Source organism: Molossus molossus, unplaced genomic scaffold (assembly GCF_014108415.1).
Source record: "Molossus molossus isolate mMolMol1 unplaced genomic scaffold, mMolMol1.p scaffold_m16_p_11, whole genome shotgun sequence".
Taxonomy (NCBI): domain Eukaryota; kingdom Metazoa; phylum Chordata; class Mammalia; order Chiroptera; family Molossidae; genus Molossus; species Molossus molossus.
In genome coordinates this window covers 51076031-51096029 of record NW_023425346.1, presented here as the reverse complement: position 1 = coordinate 51096029, position 19999 = coordinate 51076031, and the positions used below count along the sequence as shown (strand labels likewise).

Below are 19999 nucleotides of genomic sequence, written 5' to 3'. Positions count from 1 at the left end.
TTTATATATTTATGATCTACCCTGTAAACGTCTCAGTTTTTTTTCCAAAGCCACCTGCAGACCAGTGAAAGAATAATTTCTTTTTTTTATTTTTAATTTTCAATCCTCACCCAAGGACATTTTTTCCATTTATCTTCAGATAGAGTGGGAGAGAGGGATAAACATCGACGTGAGAGGGACACATCGACTGGTTGCCTCCCTTACGACCCCAACCAAGGCCAGGGACGAAACACAACTGAGGTATGTGCCCTTGACCAGAATTGAACGGGCAGTTCATTGGTCCTAGGGCCGATGCTCTAACCAGTGAGCCAAACCAGCCAGGGCAATTTTCATTTCCCTTTTTTTCCATGTGAACTTGTGGATGACTTGTCAGTTATGACCTCTAATAATAAGGACAAAGAACTGTTTTGCCAACGAACTTTGTTGTAGATTTATTTGGGAATAAGTGGTACATTGTTCTTTCTTTTTATTTTTATTTGCAAATCTTCCTCAGGACTTTTTAAAAATGTATTTTTATTTTTTTAACTTATCTTGATTGTTGAATGTATTACAGATGTCCTTGCTTTTTTTCTCATTGACCCCATCCTCCTCAATCCCACCCCCCTGCTGCCTCCTCACACTATTGTCAGTGTCCATTGGTTATACACATATGCATAGAAGTTCTTTGGTGTATTTCATCCCACCCTCCTTCCCCCCGCTTCCCTTTGAGGTTCATCAGTCTAACAATCAATTTGTACTTTTTAATTCCTTCATCTTATTCACCCACCCACCCCCAACCCCCACCCATCTGGCAAGCAACAGAAAGTTCTCTATATCTATGAGTCTGTTTCTGTTCTGCTTGCTCATTTTTTTTCTTTATCCTCACCCGATGACATTTTTCTATTTTTTTGTTCGGATAGAGTGGGAAGGAGAGAGAGGGGGAGAGAGATAGGGAGAAACATTGATGTGAAAGGGACACATCGAGTGGTTGCCACCCGCACAACCCAACCAGGGCTGGGGGCAAACTGCAGCCGAGGTACATGCCCTTAGTGGGAACCAAACCTTGGTCTCTCTGGACTGCAGACCGACGCTCTAACCGCTGAACCAAACCGGCCAGGGCCTGCTTGCTCATTTTGTTTGTAGATTTTATTTATTTATTAATTTATTTTTATCCTCACCCGAGGACATTTTTCCATTTTTTGTTCAGGTAGAGTGGGAGGGAGAGAGAGGAACAGAGAGAGAGAGAAACATCGATGTGAAAGGAACACATCGAGTGGCTGCCACCCGCACGACCAACCAGGGCCGGGGACAAACTGCAACCAAGGTACGTGCCCTTAGCGGGAACTGAACCCGGGTCTCTCCAGACTGCAGGCCGACGCTCTAACCGCTGAGCCAAACCGGCCTGGGCTGTAGATTTTATTTTTGATAGATATGTATTTATTGCCATTTTAGTGTTCATATTTTTGTTGTTGTTCTCCTTCAAGAAGACCCTTCAACATTTCATATAATGCTGGTTGGTGGTGATGAACTCCGTTAGCTTTTTCTTGTCTGGGAAACTCGCGATATGTCCATTGATTCTAATTGATAGCTTTTCAGGATAGAGTAATCTTGATTGTAGGTCATTGCTTTTCATTACTTTGAATATCTCTTGCCACTCCTTTTTGGCCTGCAAAGTTTCTTTTGAGAAATCAGCTGACAGTCTTATGGGGCTCTTTTGTAGGTATCGAACTGCTTTTCTCTTGCTGCTTTTAAGATTCTCTTTGTCTTTAACCTTAGGCATATTGATGATGGTGTGTCTTGGTGTGGACCTCTTTGGGTTCATCTTGTTTGGGACTCTCTGTGCCTCCTTGACTTGTATGTCTGTTTCTTTAACCACATTAGGGACATTTTCTGTTATTATTTTTTCAAATAGGTTTTCAGTGTCTTGCTCTCTCTCTTTTCTTTCTGGCACCCCTATGATGCGAATATTGGCACACTTAAAGTTGTCCCAGAGACTCCTTACACTTTCCTCATTTTTTGGATTCTTTTTTCTTTTTGCTGTTCTGATTGGGTGTTTTCTGCTTCCTTATATTCCAAATTGATGGTTTTCTTTTTGGCTTTACCTACTGTACTATTGATTCCTTGTAAATTATTCTTTATTTCAGTTAGTGCCTCCTTCATTTCTGACTGGTTCTTTTTTGTGTTGTTGATGTTCTTACTAAGTTTTTTGGAGTTCCCCTTAAGTTCCTTGAAGGTCTCACTAAGTTCCTTGAATGTCTCACTAAGTTCTTTGAACATTCTTATAACCAGTGTATTGAACTCTGCATCTGATTGATTGCTTATCTCCATTTTGTTTAGTTCTTTTCCTAGAGTTTTGTACTTTTCTTTAATTTGGTACATGTTTCTTTGTCTCCTCATTTTGGCTGCTTCCCTGTGATTGTTTTTATGTATTAGGTAGAGCTGCTATGTCTCCTAGGCTTCATAGGGTGGGCTGTTGTTGTAGGTGTCCTGTAGGATCCAGTGGCATGGCTTCCCTGATCAACCCAACTGGGCTTTCAAGGTGCACCCCTAGTGTGGACTGTACACCCTTCTGTTATAATTGAGTCTTTTTTTTTTTTTAATCCTCACTCAAGGACATTTTCCCATTTTTTGTTCAGATAGAGTGGGAGGGAGAGAGAGGAAGAGAGAGAGAGAGAAACATCGACGTGAAAGGGACACATCGAATGGCTGCCACCCACACGACCAACCAGGGCCGGGGACAAACTGCAACCGAGGTATGTGCCCTTAGCGGGAACCGAACCCAGGTCTCTCTGGACCGCAGGCCAATGCTCTAACTGCTGAGCCAAACCAGCCAGGGCTGTAATTGAGTCTTGATTGCTGTTGGCACATCAATGGGAGAGATTTACCCAGGCTGATCAGCTGCAAGGACTAGCTGTGCTCACTGACCACTTGCCTCTGACTCCCTTGGAGGATCAGCTATGTAAGGGCCAACCACACAGAGTGAGGCTTACTTCAGCAGGGCTCTGGTACCCACTGAGTCCACTCATTGAGTATATCACTTGTGGAGGTGGTTGGGTGGTGGTGTTTTAATGTGGTCTAAAGCTGTGCACTAGGTGTGCTGGCTCTAGATTGAGTTCAGCCACCGCCTGTGTACTAACTGGGGCCACCCGGCATAAGCTACAAAGTGATCTGCAGATAGTTGCTTCTTGTGCTGGGCTTGGAGGTGCCCAGGAAAGGCCAAGTTGTGAACCAGGGCTGGCTGCTTCTAGTGCCAGGCCCGGGGCCACTTAATAAGAGGTGGGGCTCACTGAGCCCAGATGCTGCTTGTTTGAGAGATTTTAGGGAACTCTGAAGCAGGATCCAAGGCAGGCCAATCCTATAGTAAAGCCTTTGGAAACAGCTTGGGTGGACCCAAAAGTTGGATGGGGCAGGGCCTCAGGGCATCATCAGGGTGGGGCAAAAATTGTGAGCCAGGTTGCTGGAGTTTCAGATTTGGCAACCTTGTCTGCCTGCCCTGTGGGGGAAGGGCTCACCAAAGGAACAAAGGCCTCTGCCAGCAGTCTGTCTGACAGAAAGCTGCCTCTCCAGCCCTGGTCCTGAGGCCAACAGCTTAGTTCTTCCCTGAATGTCTCTGGTGCTTTCAAGCTGCCTCCTCCACGCTGGACCCTGGAGGGAGGGGGTCCGAATAAGTCCGTGCATGGGCCCTTTAAGAGGAACCAGTGGGACTTCAGGAGCCTCAGCCTCCCTCAGCCTTAGTTCCTGCTGATTTTTACAGCCAGAAGTGATGGGGACTTCTCTTCCTGGCACTGGAAACCTGAGTTGGGCACCTGGTATGGGACTGGAACCCCTCACTCCTCAGGGAGGACCTTCCCAGCCGAGGTATCCTTCTGATTTTATTTATTTTATTATTCTCACCCAAGGACATTTTTTTTTTTTTTTTTTTGCATTTATCTTCAGATATAGCGGGAGGAAGAGAGAGAAACATCGATGTGAGAGAGACACATCGACTGGTCACCACCCACAGGACCCCAACTGGGGCCGGGAACAAACTGCAACCAAGGCATGTGCCCTTATCGGGAACCGAACCCAGGTCTCTATGGACTGCTGGCCGACACTGTAACTGCTGAGCCAAATTGGCCAGGGCTATCCTTATGATCTTTATCTGCCACACGTGGGTGTTGGACTAGCCCATTCATGCCTTCGCCTCTCCTACCAGTCTCCATGTGGCTGCTGCTTTTGTTTTTTTAATCCTCGCCTGAGGACATTTTTTCATTTCTTTGTTCAGATAGAGTGGGAAGGAGAGAGAGGAAAAGAGAGAGAGAGAAACATCCACATGAAAGGGACACATCAAGTGGCTGCCTCCCACATGACCCAATCAGGGCCAGGGACAAACTGCAGCAGAGGTACATGCCCTTCGCGGGAACCATACTCGGATCCCTCGGGACCGCAGGCCAATGCTCTAACCGCTGAGCCCAACTGGCCAGGGCATGGCTGCTTCTTTAATTTCGTAGTTGTAGGACTTCCATTCAGCTCGATTTCAGGCGGTTCTGAATGATGGTTGTGCTGTAGTTTAGTTGTAGTTTTGATGTGGTTGTGGGAGGAGGTGATACCAAGTTTACCTATGTGGCCATCTTGACTGGAAGTCTTCCTCAGTACTTGTTGTAGTACTTGATATTTTATTTGATTTACTAGTGGAATTTGGCTGTGTATGTATTACCTTATTGCCATTAGTCAGTTATTTCTGATGATAATAAAATAAAAGGTTTATTTTTAAAAGTGTGCCACAGGAAAAATTTATCATGTAAATAATTTACTGATAATCAAGGATACAAATTATTTCAACTTGCAATAGTTTATTTATTTATTTAAATCCTCACCCTAGGATATTTTTTCATTTATCTTCAGATAGAGTGGGAGGGAGGGAGGGAGAAGGAGAGAGAAACATCAATGTGAGAAGGACAGATTGATTGGCTGCCTCCCACTAGACCCCGACCTGGGCCGGGATGAACTGCAACCAAGGTACATGCCCTTGACTGGAATCGATCCCATGACTCTTTGGTCCGCAGGTCAATGCTCTAACCGCTCAGTCAAACTGACCAGGGCAATAGTTTATTTTTTGAATAGTACAAATTACTTTGACCTGGAATCCTTTTTTTTAATTCCCCTGAATATTAATGATTTCAATAATATAAAAGAAATTGGCTTCACCTTGAGGAACTGATTAGTATATTGGCTTAAAATTTTCAGTGTTTATTGTTTCAAAAAACTGTTCCTTCCTATTCAGATTTTATACCCATTAATTCAGATGTCACCATTTAAAACTATTATCAGTGATAGTGCTTACAGAATCATTGTGTGTCCTTCTATAATGATCTGGTTGAGACCTTCTTCTTACCCACTTTTTCTTTTCTTCATCTTTTCCTTTTAGATTTTTAGGCATTCATTTCCACAATTCTTTCTTTTTATCCTCACCCGAGGACATTTTTCCATTTTTTGTTCAGATAGAGTGGGAGGGAGAGAGAGGGAGAGAGAGAAAGAGAAACATCAACATGAAAGGGACACATCAAGTGGCTACCACCCGCACGACCAACCAGGGCCAGGGACAAACTACAACCGAGGTACCTGCTTTTAGCGGGAACCGAACCTGGGTCTCTCTGGACCGCAGGCCAACGCTCCAACCGCTGAACCAAACCGGCCAGGGTGCCTTTCCACAATTCTTGACTGATTCTCCATATGTTTCTATTACCTTAGCTACAATAGAATGTTTGATTATCACATTGCTTATTATAATAGCAAAAAAATAGAAACAACTGCCCTGGCTGGTTTGGCTCAGCGATTAGAATGTCGGCTTGCGGTCCAGAGATGCAGGTTCGGTTCCCACTAAGGGGCATGTATCTCGGTTGCAGTTTGTCCCTGGCCCTGGTTGGGTCGTGTGGGTGGCAGCCACTCGATGTGTTCCTTTCACATTGATGTTTCTCTCTCTCTCCCTTCCTCTCTCTCCCTCCTACTCTATGTGAACAAAAAAATGAAAAAATATCCTTGGGTGAGGATTAAAAAAAAAAAGTAGAAACTACTTAAATATCTTAAGTAATAGTGCCCGGCCGGTGTGGCTCAGTGGTTGAGCGTTGATCCATGCACCAAAAAGTTCAATTTCTGTGTCAGGGCACATGCCCAGGTTGTGGGCCCAGTCCCCAGTGGGGGTATGCAGGAGGCGGTCAATCAATGTTCTCTCTCATCGATGTTTTTGTCTCTTTTTCCCTCTCCTTTTCTCTCTGTCTAAAATCAATAAAACAATAATAAAGTAAGTAATAGTTATAAGTTATTATATATCCATACATATACTTGTTGTAAGTACCACATACCCATTAAAAATAGACTATTAGTCATTTGGAAAGATGTTACTAGAAAACTGTTTTGTTTTTTTATCCTCACCCGAGGATATTTTTCCATTTTTTGTACAGATAGAGTGGGAGGGAGAGAGAGGAAGGGAGAGACAGACAGAAACATCGACGTGAAGGGACACATCGAGTGGCTGCCACCCTCACGACCAACCAGGGCCAGGGACAAACTGCAACCGAAGTACATGCCCTTAGCGGGAACCGAACCCAGGTCTCTCCAGACCGCAGGCCAACGCTCTAACCGCTGAGCCAAACTGCCAGGGCTAGAAAACTGTTAAACGATAAAAAGTTGTAAACAATATATTAGGTATAGCACTTTTATATTAAAATATGGTTGTTTATTAATTTATACATTAACAATTGACCTATATTCCCAAAAATGTTAATAATAGCTGATTTTAAGGTTGTTTTGGGAGGGTTCTCTGTATTTTCTCATTTATCTGCAGTCAACATGTATTATTGCATAGTACAGAACTCTTCCAGAATCCATTATGAGTGATATTTTATTGTTCAGAAAAAAATGTTAATAAAATATTTTTTTCATTTATTAACATGGTGTGATGCTATGAATACATACATACATCATGAAACATATTAATAAGGACTTCTTAAACTCTTTTTTAACAATGTAATGCAAGCTTATGTCCTAATTTAATTTTGCTGTTGTGGTTACAAAACTTTTATTTCTTTTTTTAGATACGAAAATTTTGAGGATCCTATGGGAACTATTGATAAATTTCATTATGGTACTCACTATTCAAATTCTGCTGGGGTTATGCACTATCTTATTCGTACAGAACCATTCACTACCCTCCACATCCAGCTTCAAAGTGGAAGGTATGTTTTGGGTAAATATACTATTTTCTTAAGACTATGTGTCATTGCTAACAATTTTGCCTCCATGTCATGTACTGTATGACAAGACCACATCTTTTTTATTCTCCTCTATTAGTTTTTGATTCGTGTAGCCTCTAGGTAAATAGCCAAACTAGTATAAGAGTGGGTCACTCAAATTGACTTATACAAATGACTTTTAAAGAGAATTCCTTTTTTTTTTTTTTTTTACTGTTACCCTGTTTGCCTTTATGATTCTTATTGGTTTTAGCAACCCACCATAGATTTAGAGTGAGAACTGATTTAGAGCTAGATCTAAGACATCTACCAGATTTAAACCTAACCAATGCCTATGTAGTTCTTCTGAAAATACTTATCAATCAAGAGGAATAAAAAGGAGGACTGAGGGGCTCTTACATTATTAGTAGCAGCTCAAATAGGACTGTGATGCCATTATATCATATTACCTGTCGGTTTTAAAACTTATCTATGTTATACATTTTTCTAATGATCCTAAAGGAACAAACTTCTACATGAATCCTTAGTTCCTCAGTGTATCTTCCAGGTAGTTCTCTACTGATTCACATTTTGTCTCCATGTTGCCTTATTCTTTAACATTACCATTTGCCTTTCCTACCCAATTAAGAGCTGTGTAACCATTGCCTGGTCTACTCTCTTTACATGTAGCTTTTATTTCTCAAAATTGCCCAGGTCCCTTATTCCTGATTTTAGTACATTAAGCCTTGGCTTTCAAGAAAAGACTATGTCCTCAAGATCACTGCATATCTCCATGATGGATTTACCACAGATTTATGTGTTTATAAATAAAATTTTATTGGAACACAGCCAGCCATTACATTTACCATGATAGCAAGTAATTTTCTCTCCAGTAAAGTATAACTGTTTTTTTCAACTTTTAATTTTATGAATAAAATTAAAGTTGAAAGACAACCCATTCAGTGGAAGAAAATATATGCAAATTGTATATCTGATAAGGGACTTTTAACTAGCATATAAAAAGAACCCTTACAATAATAAAAAGACAACCTAATTAACTACTGGACACAAAGGATCCGAATGGACATTTTCCCAAAGAAGATATGCAAATGTCCAATAAACATTTGAAAAGATGCTGCCCTGGCAGGTTTGGCTCAGTGGTTGGAGTGTAGCCCTGTGGACTGTGGGGTCTTGGTTTTGATTCCAGTCAGGGGCGCATACCTGGTTTGCAGGTTCGATTCCCAGCCCTGGCTGGGGTCATACAGGAAGCAACTAATTAATGTGTCTCTCTCACATCAATGTTTCTCTCTCTCCTTTCCTTCTTTCCATTCAAAAAATCAGTGGAAATAATATCCTTGGGTGAAAATTAACCAAAAACAAACAAAAAATATATGAAAATATGCATAGCATCATTAGTCATCAAGGAAATTTAAATCAAAAACAAATTGAGGTAGCACAAGGGTGACTATAATCAAGAGCTTGTCAATGAGCATGCTGAGAAATTGGAACCTTTATTATGTACTACAGGTGGGAATGTAAAAAGCAGTCTCTGTGGAAAACAGTCTGACAGTTCTTCGAAGGGTTAAATACATAATTGCCATATGATCCAGCCATTCCACTCCTAAGTATATACCCAAGATAACTGAAAATATATATTCATACAAAAACTTATACAAAAATGTGCATAGCAGCATTATTTATAATAGCCAAAAATGGAAATATCCAAATGTGTATTAACTGATAAAGGAATAAAATGTGGTATATCCATACAATGGAAAATTATTTGGCCATGAGTGAATAAAAGGAATGAGAGCTTGATGCATGCTACGAAATGGATGAACCACAAAAACAGTTTGCTAAATGAAATAAGCCAGGCACAAAAGCCACATCTTGTATGTATGATTTATATGATATGTCCAAAATAGGCAAATTCAGAGAGACAAAGTAGATTAGTGGTAGAGGTAGGGTGAATGAAGAGGGACTGCTAATAGATACAGAGTTTCTTTTTGGAGTGATGAGAATGTTCTAAAATTGATTGTGGTGGTGGGTGCACAACTCTGTGAATATACTAAAAACCATAAACCATTGACTTTTCTACTTAAGAGTAAATTATATCTATGTTAATTACATCTCAATAAAACTGTTCTCTCCCACACAAAAAGATTCTACCATTAAAGCTGTACCTCTCCATGAATCTGGATTACTCCATCATTAGACTATTGATGACCTATTTATGATAGTTAAATTTAGAGTTCTGTGAAGTTTAGCTTAGCCTCAAATTAAGATTCCTAGGCATAAAAAGAGTCAAATTAGTCATCAGTGTTACTTAATAACTCATTACTTAATATATCCAGGAAAACAATGTCAAAGGAGATGAAACAGAAGGAGTTTATGCATTTTATGATTAGAAAAAGCATAATAAAATTGCAGCATGACCACTTGAGCTCCTTTCAACTAACATAGAGTCATGATGGAACTTAAAAATGAAGTATATGCAAGAACTATTTCCCTAAATCACCATCTGGTTTTTAGTAGAAGAGTTTGTAAAGGTATTTATGTATCGAAGGTTAAGTCAGCAATATTCTTATAGATCTGTTAATCACATATGTTAATACTATAATACTTTGATATTTAAACTCTGTGATTTAAAAATATCCAAATAACATTTAGTCATTTTCTATGGTAAGTTTTACTCAGCAAAAATTTTGCCATTTTCAAAGGGATCAAGCAGTATAAATGGGTAGTTACATAATAGACATGGGGATGTAAAGTACAGTATGGGGAATAGAGTCAGTGATACTGTGGTGACTATGTATGGTGCCAGGCGGGGGCTGGGATAACAGAAGGAACACTTTGTAGGATATATGATTGTCTGAACGCTAAACTGTACACTTGAAACTGGTACAAAATAGTATTGAATGTAAACTGTAATTGAAAAAAAAAAAACGGTGCCATTTTGTAAAAGATGTCTTAGGTTTGTATTTAATTTAATCACTTAAACATTTTCTCCAATGTGATTTGGTTTTCAACTATTTTAACTAAGATGATACTAGTGATTAAAATGAGAGTATTTAGTTCCTGACACAGATTATGAAAGATAGTCACAAGAAGAAGAGCAGCCCTGGCCAGTTTGGCTCAGAGGTTGAGCGTCGGCCTGCGGACCAGAGAGTCTCAAGTTCGGTTCCCGCTAGGGGCACGTACTCCCCTCCCCCCAAAAGAAGAGCAAATTGTGTTTTTAGACATTAAAGAGAAATATTAAGAAAAGAGAAACTAATCATTGGGAAACTTAAAGGGATTTAAAAAGTTTGTTTCATGCCTGCTGTTGTTCTCATTCAGCACCTTTCTCTTTCTGTCTCCATGTGCAGGTTTGATTGTGCAGATCGACAATTCCATTCCATCCCTGCTACCTGGCAGGCGCTCATGGACAATCCAAATGATGTGAAGGAACTTATTCCTGAATTCTTCTATTTTCCAGAGTTTTTGGAAAATCAAAATCGTAAGAAATAGATAAAAAATTTGATTCAACAGATCTCAATGGAAGATCCTGAAAAATATCTTTCAGGACATTTTTGTGATGTCCTATAGATTATTTAAGATTCATTCTGTCTGTGTATTATTCAGTGACAGGGATTACTAGTGTCCAGGTACTTGTCTTGCCTTCTAGGGAAGTGTTCCAGTGAAGTAAGATAAATGAGTAAAATTTGAACTGGTAAGAGAATTTGTCAGAGTACAATATTTACTAGCAAAATGACCATATGCTATTTCAACCATATAACAACTTAGTTTAAAAGTGTTTGAGTTAGTCTGGCTGGTGTGGCTCAGTGGTTGATTATCAACCCATGCACCAAGAGGTCAGGACACATGCCCAGGTTGTGGGCCCGATTGCCAGTGAGGGGCATGCAGGAGGCAGCCAGTTGATGTTCTCTCTCATCGATGTTTCTCTCTCTCTCTCTCTGTCTCTCCCTTCCTCTCTAAATAAAGGAAAAACATTTTTTTTAAAAAAGTGTTTGAATTAGATGAGATGAGCATTTAGACCAGGGATCAGCAAAGTACAGTCCATAGGCCAAATCTGTGGGCAAAATATGTGTTGATAAATAAAATTTTGTTGGAATACAGCCAGCCATTTCATTTACATATAAACCGTGACCACTTTCACAGTATAACATCAGATTTTTATAGTTGCAACAGAAGCAACTATATCTTGAAAAATTATATTATGTCTTTGAAGGAGAGAATCACGGAGCTAAATACAATCTTTAAAATATCCAAATACTCTTTCTATAAGGTAGTTTTAGATTTAGTTTAAGCACAAATAAGGAAATTGGCAAGAGTGTTACTACTGGTGTTCTTTAGGGATATTTCACAGTGTGAAAGGACCATTACCAACTTTTTTTTCCTCTCTTAGCATATAATGTTAATGCTTGACCCTTTGCTTACTCAGTAGAATTATTTGTCAGGCCAGGCAGAACAAATTCAGGGCTTCATGCCCTTTGGTCATTCACACTGTAACAGTTGTGCATGACCAACTGGAGGCAGGACATCTGATTCTCAGAGTAAGGTAGTCAGGAAATCAAGTGAATCTATTGACTGAATGTGATCTTAAACTCTTGGCCAGTCATAGGACTGGAGTCTCCTAAAGCAGTGTATCTAGGATAGGTGGGATGAGCAGATTAAATATAGATGCAAAGTTTAAGGTACTTTTAGCTTGACAATTTCTGGCATTCACCAGAGTCAGTTGCCGTCTTGCACTACTGTCCTGGTGGCCTCCATTTCTAACTATACATTGCCTTTTTGTTTGAAATGAGCTATGTGAGAGAAAGCAAATATGTTAGTTAGAATGCCAAAAAGTATTGATTAATATTAGTATTATATTAATTAGTAAAACAGATAATAATAAAAACTTATAATTGTGTGAGCAAGAAAATTTTAGTCTTTTCCCTCATAAAAACCCTGAGGTATGATAGTTTCGGGTGGTTGAACAATATCATCCAAGCCAAGTTCTTTTCTATATTTTCACTCTGCTATTCTAAGTGTTTTGGCTTTGTCCCTGGCTCGTTCCTGTTACGGTTACAGATAACTAAAGAAGTTCTAGGTATCATAGGTATATATAATGGTGTCTTAGAAAGAAGTGAAAATGTTAATTCTTTGTCATTTCTTAAGAGTGAGAAACCCTTTCTTATAACGTCCCCTTATTCTCCAGGGCTGGGTCATATGCCAGCCTCTACATCAGTCACCTGCAACAAGCATGAATTATAAGTCAGGAATGGACAACTTAATAAAAACAGGATTCTGCTACAAAATGAAGAATGGCTATCAGGTGGCCAACAAACAATGTCTGCTATACAGTGGTTGGGTTAACAAAGCTACAGACCCTGTGTGTCCTGTCATTTTATGACATTGAACCTCTCTCCTACTTTGAGACTCATTGATATTTTAAGGCAGCTTCTTTTATGAAGGTCTTTTGTGTTAACACTTTTCTCTTCCTTCACTGTATGAACAAGAAAATCTCATTTTGGGATTCTAACTAGATGAGCAAATCTTTATCATGTCAGTATATACTTAGAATAGTGATATATAAATATATTTTTCTTTCATAAGGCCAGTATAAATCTTAAAGTGAGTTTAAAGTTTGTTGCATTCCTTTTGTTAAATCAAAAAGCTCTAAGGAGTTATATTTTGTAAATTAACCATTAGAACTGATTATGATAATTATTTTAAAATTTAAGAATACTTTATCTGCCCTGGCCGGTTTGGCTCAGCGGTTAGAGCGTCAGCCTGCGGTCCACAGAGACCCGGGTTCGGTTCCCGCTAAGGGCATGTACCTTGGCTGCAGTTTGTCCCCGGCCCTGGTTGGGTCGTGTGGGTGGCGGCCGCTCGATGTGTAACTTTCACATTGATGTTTCTCTCTCTTCCTCTCTCTCCTTCCCGCTCTATCTGAGTAAAAAATGGAAAAATGTCCTCGGGTGAGGATAAAAAAAAAAGAATACTTTATCTTTCATTTTTGTTCTGATTATGGTTTTGGTCATATCAGTACTTTCCCCCAACAAAAAATCAATTATTAATCTGATTTACCTTATAATACCTAATTTAAAATGATTTTATTTTTATTTACCTTTTATTTATTTCTTTTTTTTATCCTCACCTGAGGACATTCTTGCATTTATCTTGAGATAGAGCAGGAGGGAGAGAGGGAGAAACATTGATATGAGAGAGACACATTGAGTGGTTGCCACCCACATGACCCTAACCGGGGCCGGGGACAAATAGCAACGGAGGTACGTGCCCTGTGGGAACTGAACCCGGGTCTCTCTGGTCCGTGGGCTGACAGAGCTTTTATTTACCTTTTACATCAATTGATAAATGTATTCCAATTGATAAGAATTAAATTTACTTGTTTAGTAAATGTAGAACAAGGGAACTTGATTCCCACCTATCTCTTAATTAAAAAAGAAAAGAGCCTTCACTTTTGCTAAGGAATATGCCCTCCTGTTTGTTCTAAAATGACTTGATAAATTTATCTTTTACATATCTTAGAATTTAACTTGGGTCGTCTACAAGCTTCCAAAGAACTAGTAAATGATGTCATTCTCCCCAAATGGGCTAAGTCAGCGGAAGATTTCATCTATAAACATAGGAAAGCTCTGGTAAGACTTTTGTGTTCAGTTATTAGAGAAATTAAAAAGATAAAGATGTATGTGTTTTTTAAGAGGATGGAATTAAGTATATCTGACTATTAATTATTTTTCTAGATTAATTTGTAATCTATTATATATGATGTTTTAGAAAGTATAATATAGTAGTTTATTCCAAAGCTATGAATCTTCTGATATAGTGAAAGTATAGTCAAGTCCCAAAGATATACAGAAAAAAAAATCATTTCTATAATGTATCTGCCTGCTATATGTGAAACTATTTGAATCACCAGGCTGGATGTAGTTTGATATTTTGTAGTTCCCATGTTTGTTTCATATCTAATATAAGGATCAGTACACTTTTGTTTTCTCTGAAGGATTTCAGTAAGTTTTTACTAAGATAGTTAGATCCTAAATGCCACTTTAAAAAATATTACTGGTTTTTAGCTAAATTTGCAGTTTGGAATTGAAAGACTAGTAAGACTTAGGTTAATGTTGATATTGTATTATTATCTTGCAGGTGATATGTTTTTACCCCCACAGTAGCCCACTTAGTTCTCTATTTAAACTGAAATGTTGCAGGCTCTAAAACTAATCAGGCCAATTTGGAAACATTCCTTGTCATTAATATATAGTTTGTCAAATTACGTAATTCGGGATTATATTATAATGCTTGTGGGCAATAACCCTATGTATGGATAAGGCAACTCTGAAAAATACTCTATTTCTTTTTGCTAACTAGAAACTTCTCAGATGCTTTCCTCTATATTATTTATTACATGCAATAGGAGTCCAGGATTTCAGGAAAGCATGCTCCTCCTTACTAATAAGATATTAGAAGTTTGTGTTTCAGTTATGTATTTCTGTGTAACAAACTAATCCAAAATGTAGTGGCTTTAAACTATAGCCATTTTATTATCTCTCACAGTTCTATGAGTTGATTTGTCTCAATAGAGTAATTCTCCTGGTCTTGTTTGAGGTTCTCATGGCCTTGGAGTCATACGATAGCTAAGGCTAGAGTCACATAGGCTTCACTGAGACGTTGGCACACTGGTCTTTTCTCCCTCTCCATATAATTTCAGGATATCTCCTTTTCATGTGGTCTCTCTAATCTGGGTAGCCAGACCTTTTATATGGCAGCTCAGGGCTCCCCTGAATGCAAAAGTGGAAGCTTCCACATTTTCTCATGTCTTCAGGCTATGAACTGTCACAGCATCACTTCTGCCAGTTTGTAATAGTTAAACAGTAACAGGATCAATGCAGATTCAAAAGGAGGGAAAATAAATTGCACTTCTCAATGATGGAAGTGAGAAAGAATTAGCAACCATCTTTGATCTACCACAGAGAATCTGCCTCTGGCCACAAATTATTCACATTCCTTCAACATGTAAATTATACATATTTCTTCTCAAGATTCCCCCACAGTCATATCTTTAAGACAGGAAATCTTTGAACTTTTTCCATAAAGAACAATATAATAAATATTTTCATTGGCTTTAAGGTGAAATTCTGCCATTGTAGTGCAAAATAAATGAGTGTTGGACCACTCTACAAGTCTGGTAGTTAGTAAGATTTGGCACACAAGCAGTAGTTTGCTGATCCTTGCATTAAGGTATGAGGCCTGAAGTCCAGAATCTTGTTATTCATCTAAATATGTGGATTAAACTACTCAGATGTGTCTCCTCTTGGATCAGAAGACTGAAGTAAAGAAACAAGTTATCTGTCCCCACATAACAACAGTGGTGTGACAAGGACAGAACTGTAATAGACATTCTCATTCAAAAGAGAGAGAAAACAAGAGGCACCTAGCAATAACTGGTTATAACAATTCAGAATTCTGGCGGAAAATGCTCTCAGTTCCTTTATTAGGATCCAGTGCTGTGTCCCAAGAGTGGTTTTCCATGGCTTTTTTCTTCTACATTTGGGCTCTTGAAAACACCCCCACCCAGTTATTCTTTCTTTTTTGTTAAATAAATAAATTCGAGTATCTTTGTCAACCTCTTAACTATAGTAACTTGGAAGCCAAAGGTCTGTCTTCTTCTTTTTTTTAATTGATTAATTAACTAATTAATTAATTTTTGTTATAGATTTTTCTCCTTTTTCCCCCATTGATACCCTCCTCCTGATCTTCCCTCTCCCCCAGCATTGTTGCCTAAGTTCATTGGTTATGTATACATGCATATAAGTTCTTTGGTTTATCTCTTCCCTTCCTCCTGCCCACCTCTTCTGAGTATTCTTTTTTATACAGTTTCTCTCTCTCTCAGACTGAACTGATAAAATTTCTTTTAAAATTTTACGGGTTTCTTATGCATCAACTCTACTGGACAAAATCCATATTACTTTACAAAACAGTTTTTTATCTCCTTTCGGCTGAATTGGAAATGCCCTTAAGATTCTTGTTAAAAAACAAAATTCAGCTCAGTACATTTGAAGATTTAATTGGCTTTATTCAGTGATTCATGATTCAGGCAGCATCCCATCCATCATATAGAAAGGAGCTTCCAGATGCTGTACAAAATGGAAGCCTTCTAGAGGCAGAAGTGGGCAGAAAAATAAAGTCTAACATAGAGTGGATTGTTTCCTTTAGGGGAAAGGAAGGGTCTGTCATGTCCACCTCTTCTGAGTCTTCTTTTTTGTACAGTTTCTCTAGTATAAAATCACTAGTGCTGATCAGGTAATTCTAGATTGGTTAAAGCTAATATTCCTGGAATAGGCTGAAACTGCAGTGAGGTTATATGTTAAGTCTTGGTTTGCACAAGTGACTCCATTTTTGAATTATTCTCTCTCTTTTTAACATTTTTTTTTTTATCCTCACAAGTGACTCCATTTTTGAATTATTCTCTCTCTTTTTAACATTTTTTTTTTTTATCCTCACCCGAGGACATTTTTTCTATTTTTTGTTCAGATAGAGTGTGGGAGGGAGAGAGAGAGAGAGAAACATCGATGTGAAAGGGACACGTAGGACACGTTGAGTGGTTGCCACCCACACAACCCAACCAAGGCCGGGAACAAACTGCAACCGAGGTATGTGCCCTTAGTGGGAACCGAACCCGGGTCTCTCAGGACCGCAGGCCGACGCTCTAATCGCTGAGCCAAATCAACCAGGGCTCTTTTAAACATTTTTAAGATGCTCTATATTCTCTTGAGTATGTCTATGAGAGAAAAAGATCTCAGCAGATTGTTTGATAGCCATACTCCTGACCTAAAACTTTTTCCTGAGGCCATACTTTACTGGTGACACTGATTTATTTGATCATTGACTTAGGCCATTTGTTACTTTGGGAACTTTACTCTCTAGTGATCCTAGAAATGAGAAATAATTTTATTTTGAACCTAGCAAGACCTGGTTCCTTTTATATATTTTTTAAAATTATGCTTAAAATCTAAACAGTCCTCCTCCCCCCAACTCATCTTACTCCTCCCACACTTTATCACAAGCAGCTAAAAGAAGCCAATTAGCACTTAAAAACATTCTGCCTGGAAATCTCCAACCCCAGATCTACGAGTTCATTATTTACCCTTCCTGTTTTTCATGTAACAAAAACAGTGAGTCCCCTTTTCTCCTGTCTCCAATAACAATTTCCTTACTGTCTTTTAAGGCATCTTGGTGGCTTCAGGAGATCCTTCAAGCCTCTGCCTGCCACCCAATCCACCTCTTGGTGGGATGGGGTGGAGGGAATTATTTGCAGAATCTTTCATCTACTTCAGTGTGGTTTCATTATTTCCTTGAATTGAAATTCTAGACAACTATTTCAGTGGAAATTTTACAACAAAGATGCATTCCAGAGCAATTTTTTGTCATTAATATTTGGACTGTTAGAAGATCTGTTATTTTTTTCACCATTAACGAGGAGATGCATATGTAGTAAATATTAATAAATATGATATCTACATTGTACAAGATAGACTATAGTCATATGCAGTAGATGATGAATAATTATTTAACATGAATTTGAGATAATTTGGTTTGCAGTGGTAAGATTTTATGTGTAAGTGCTTAATTTGCTCTTTTTTAAAGAACTCATCTTTACATTGTAGTTGGAAGGTATCTCTATATTAATTATTACTTATTTGTTCTTTTTCTAGGAATCTGAATATGTTTCTGCTCATCTTCATGAATGGATAGACCTGATTTTTGGTTATAAACAGAGGGGGCCAGCTGCAGTGGAGGCACTCAATGTTTTCTATTACTGCAGTTATGAAGGTATAAACCTATGTACTTTTTCTCTTGTATTAATAGAAAGTATTATTTAATATGTGTTTGTAACATGGTATTTTGGACATAACTATTTAACATGGGAAAAAACTACATTTAAAAATAATTTAGTGATATTTTCTATTTGAAAGGTAAGATGCTTTTGTAAAAAAAATAGTAATTAAGAGTGTGCATATCTAATTATAAATGTCAGTTATTGGTGGCATAAAAGTTTTTGATCTCTGGCCATATATGTCCAATTCAGTAAGGTCTTATATTAAATATTTAGTATTAAATTTTTAGAAGACTTTGCAAAAAGACCTTTAGAATTACAAATAACAATTCTTTAAGTGATAAAGGTGGCATTCCATTGTTTATTCAGAATCAAGAACATTTTTTGAAGGCTTTGAAAGTCATAAGTAGTTCTTTTCTAATCCTTAAGTTGAACTAAGAGTTCTAAAGATTGTGAATAGTATGAAGTTACATGCATTTTAGTAGAGCCCACGTGACTTTTTGTAACTAGACAAGCATGTTTTCCTTCCATAAAAATCTGTGGGAGGTAGTATGGCATGGTGGATAGGAGCATAGACGTTGAAATCAGACTGATCTAGTTTGGCTAGTTACTAGCCATGTAACAATTCATATTAGGTATGGCTGGGTATAATCAGTTAACCATAATATCACCTTCCCCAACATTTATTAAGCAGTAATTTATAGCAGTATTTTTGTATGGTTATTACACTTGTTTCAGCTTGACTATGATGAAAAACAATTAGGTGTACTGTGAGTATAGTCTGTATTTTTCTTAGAGAAACTTCTATAGACTACCTGTTAAATTTGTTTAAAATAGTTAAGTTCTAAACAGTGGATAAAATTTATCTTTTTATATATTTAATGTTGATGTTTTACTGTTTTTTAAAACATTATCCCTTAAAATGTTCTTAGGAATGAAAGAATGGAATAGTATTTTAATAAAAATGTACTAATCAGTCTCTGATATATCCATCAGTTATGTGGCTTGCTAATTTATTTTCACTCTGTAGTGAGTTGACTACTTCTGATTTTAGGAGCTGTGGATCTGGATGCCCTAACAGATGAGAAGGAAAGAAAAGCCTTAGAAGGAATGATTAATAATTTTGGACAAACACCTTGTCAACTGTTAAAGGTAAATCAAAAAAGTTATTGATTATATAAAAAGTCTAAAATTTAATCACTAAGGAAGAGTACTACCAGTACTTCAAAGATTTTTATTATTTAATACCTTACTTCAAAATTATTTACAATTTGAGAAAAATATACTGTCACTTAATAAAAGATAAAAAGATTTAAATGATTATTTCTCCCTGGCTGGTGTGGTTCGGTGGATTGAATATTGTCCCATGGACTGAGAGGTCCCATTTCTATTCCTGGTCAGGGCACATGCCTCCAGTGTGGGCTCGCTTCCCAGTGTGGAGTGAGCTGGAGGAAGCTGATGGATGTGTCTCTCTCACATTGATATTTCTATCTCTCTCCCCCTTCCTCTGTCTCTAAAAAATCAATAAAAAAATAATTTAAAGGCCTGGCCAGTTTTGCTCAGTGGTTGTAGTGGTTGGAGCATCGGCCTGCGGACCAGAGAGTTTTGGGTTCTGTTCCCACTAGGGGCACGTACCAAAAATAAATAAATAAATAGTTTTTTTTAAAACCAGTATTAAAATAAATAAAATAAGTGATTGTTTCTATTTTTAAATAACAAAATATTGCAGTAAAAAATCCACAAATATAGTCAATTGCTCTTAAATCACACAGGACCTATATTAACTTAAAAAACAATCACCTTATTTTTTTATTTCTGAGAAAGAAAATGGTGAGGTTGAAGTCTCCCTTTTTAGTAGCTGATGTCTGCCCAAAAAGGGCACTTACCATTCAGAACCCAAACCCAGTTCTAAAACTCAAATTATAGAATAGAAAACATGTAGAATTAAATTATAAAAATTACTGTATTTCTT

General features: G+C 37.9%; 1 protein-coding gene across 1 annotated transcript in view; it reads left to right on the top strand.

Annotated features, from left to right (window-relative positions):
- NBEAL1 (neurobeachin like 1) overlaps positions 1-19999 on the top strand; it is a 201847-nt gene that overhangs the window by 149034 nt on the left and 32814 nt on the right. The window contains exons 41-45 of the mRNA XM_036253508.1: positions 7053-7193; positions 10553-10683; positions 13722-13831; positions 17906-18023; positions 19082-19179. Of these exons, the coding sequence (XP_036109401.1) occupies positions 7053-7193; positions 10553-10683; positions 13722-13831; positions 17906-18023; positions 19082-19179 (598 nt within the window). The remainder of the gene's footprint in view (positions 1-7052; positions 7194-10552; positions 10684-13721; positions 13832-17905; positions 18024-19081; positions 19180-19999) is intronic.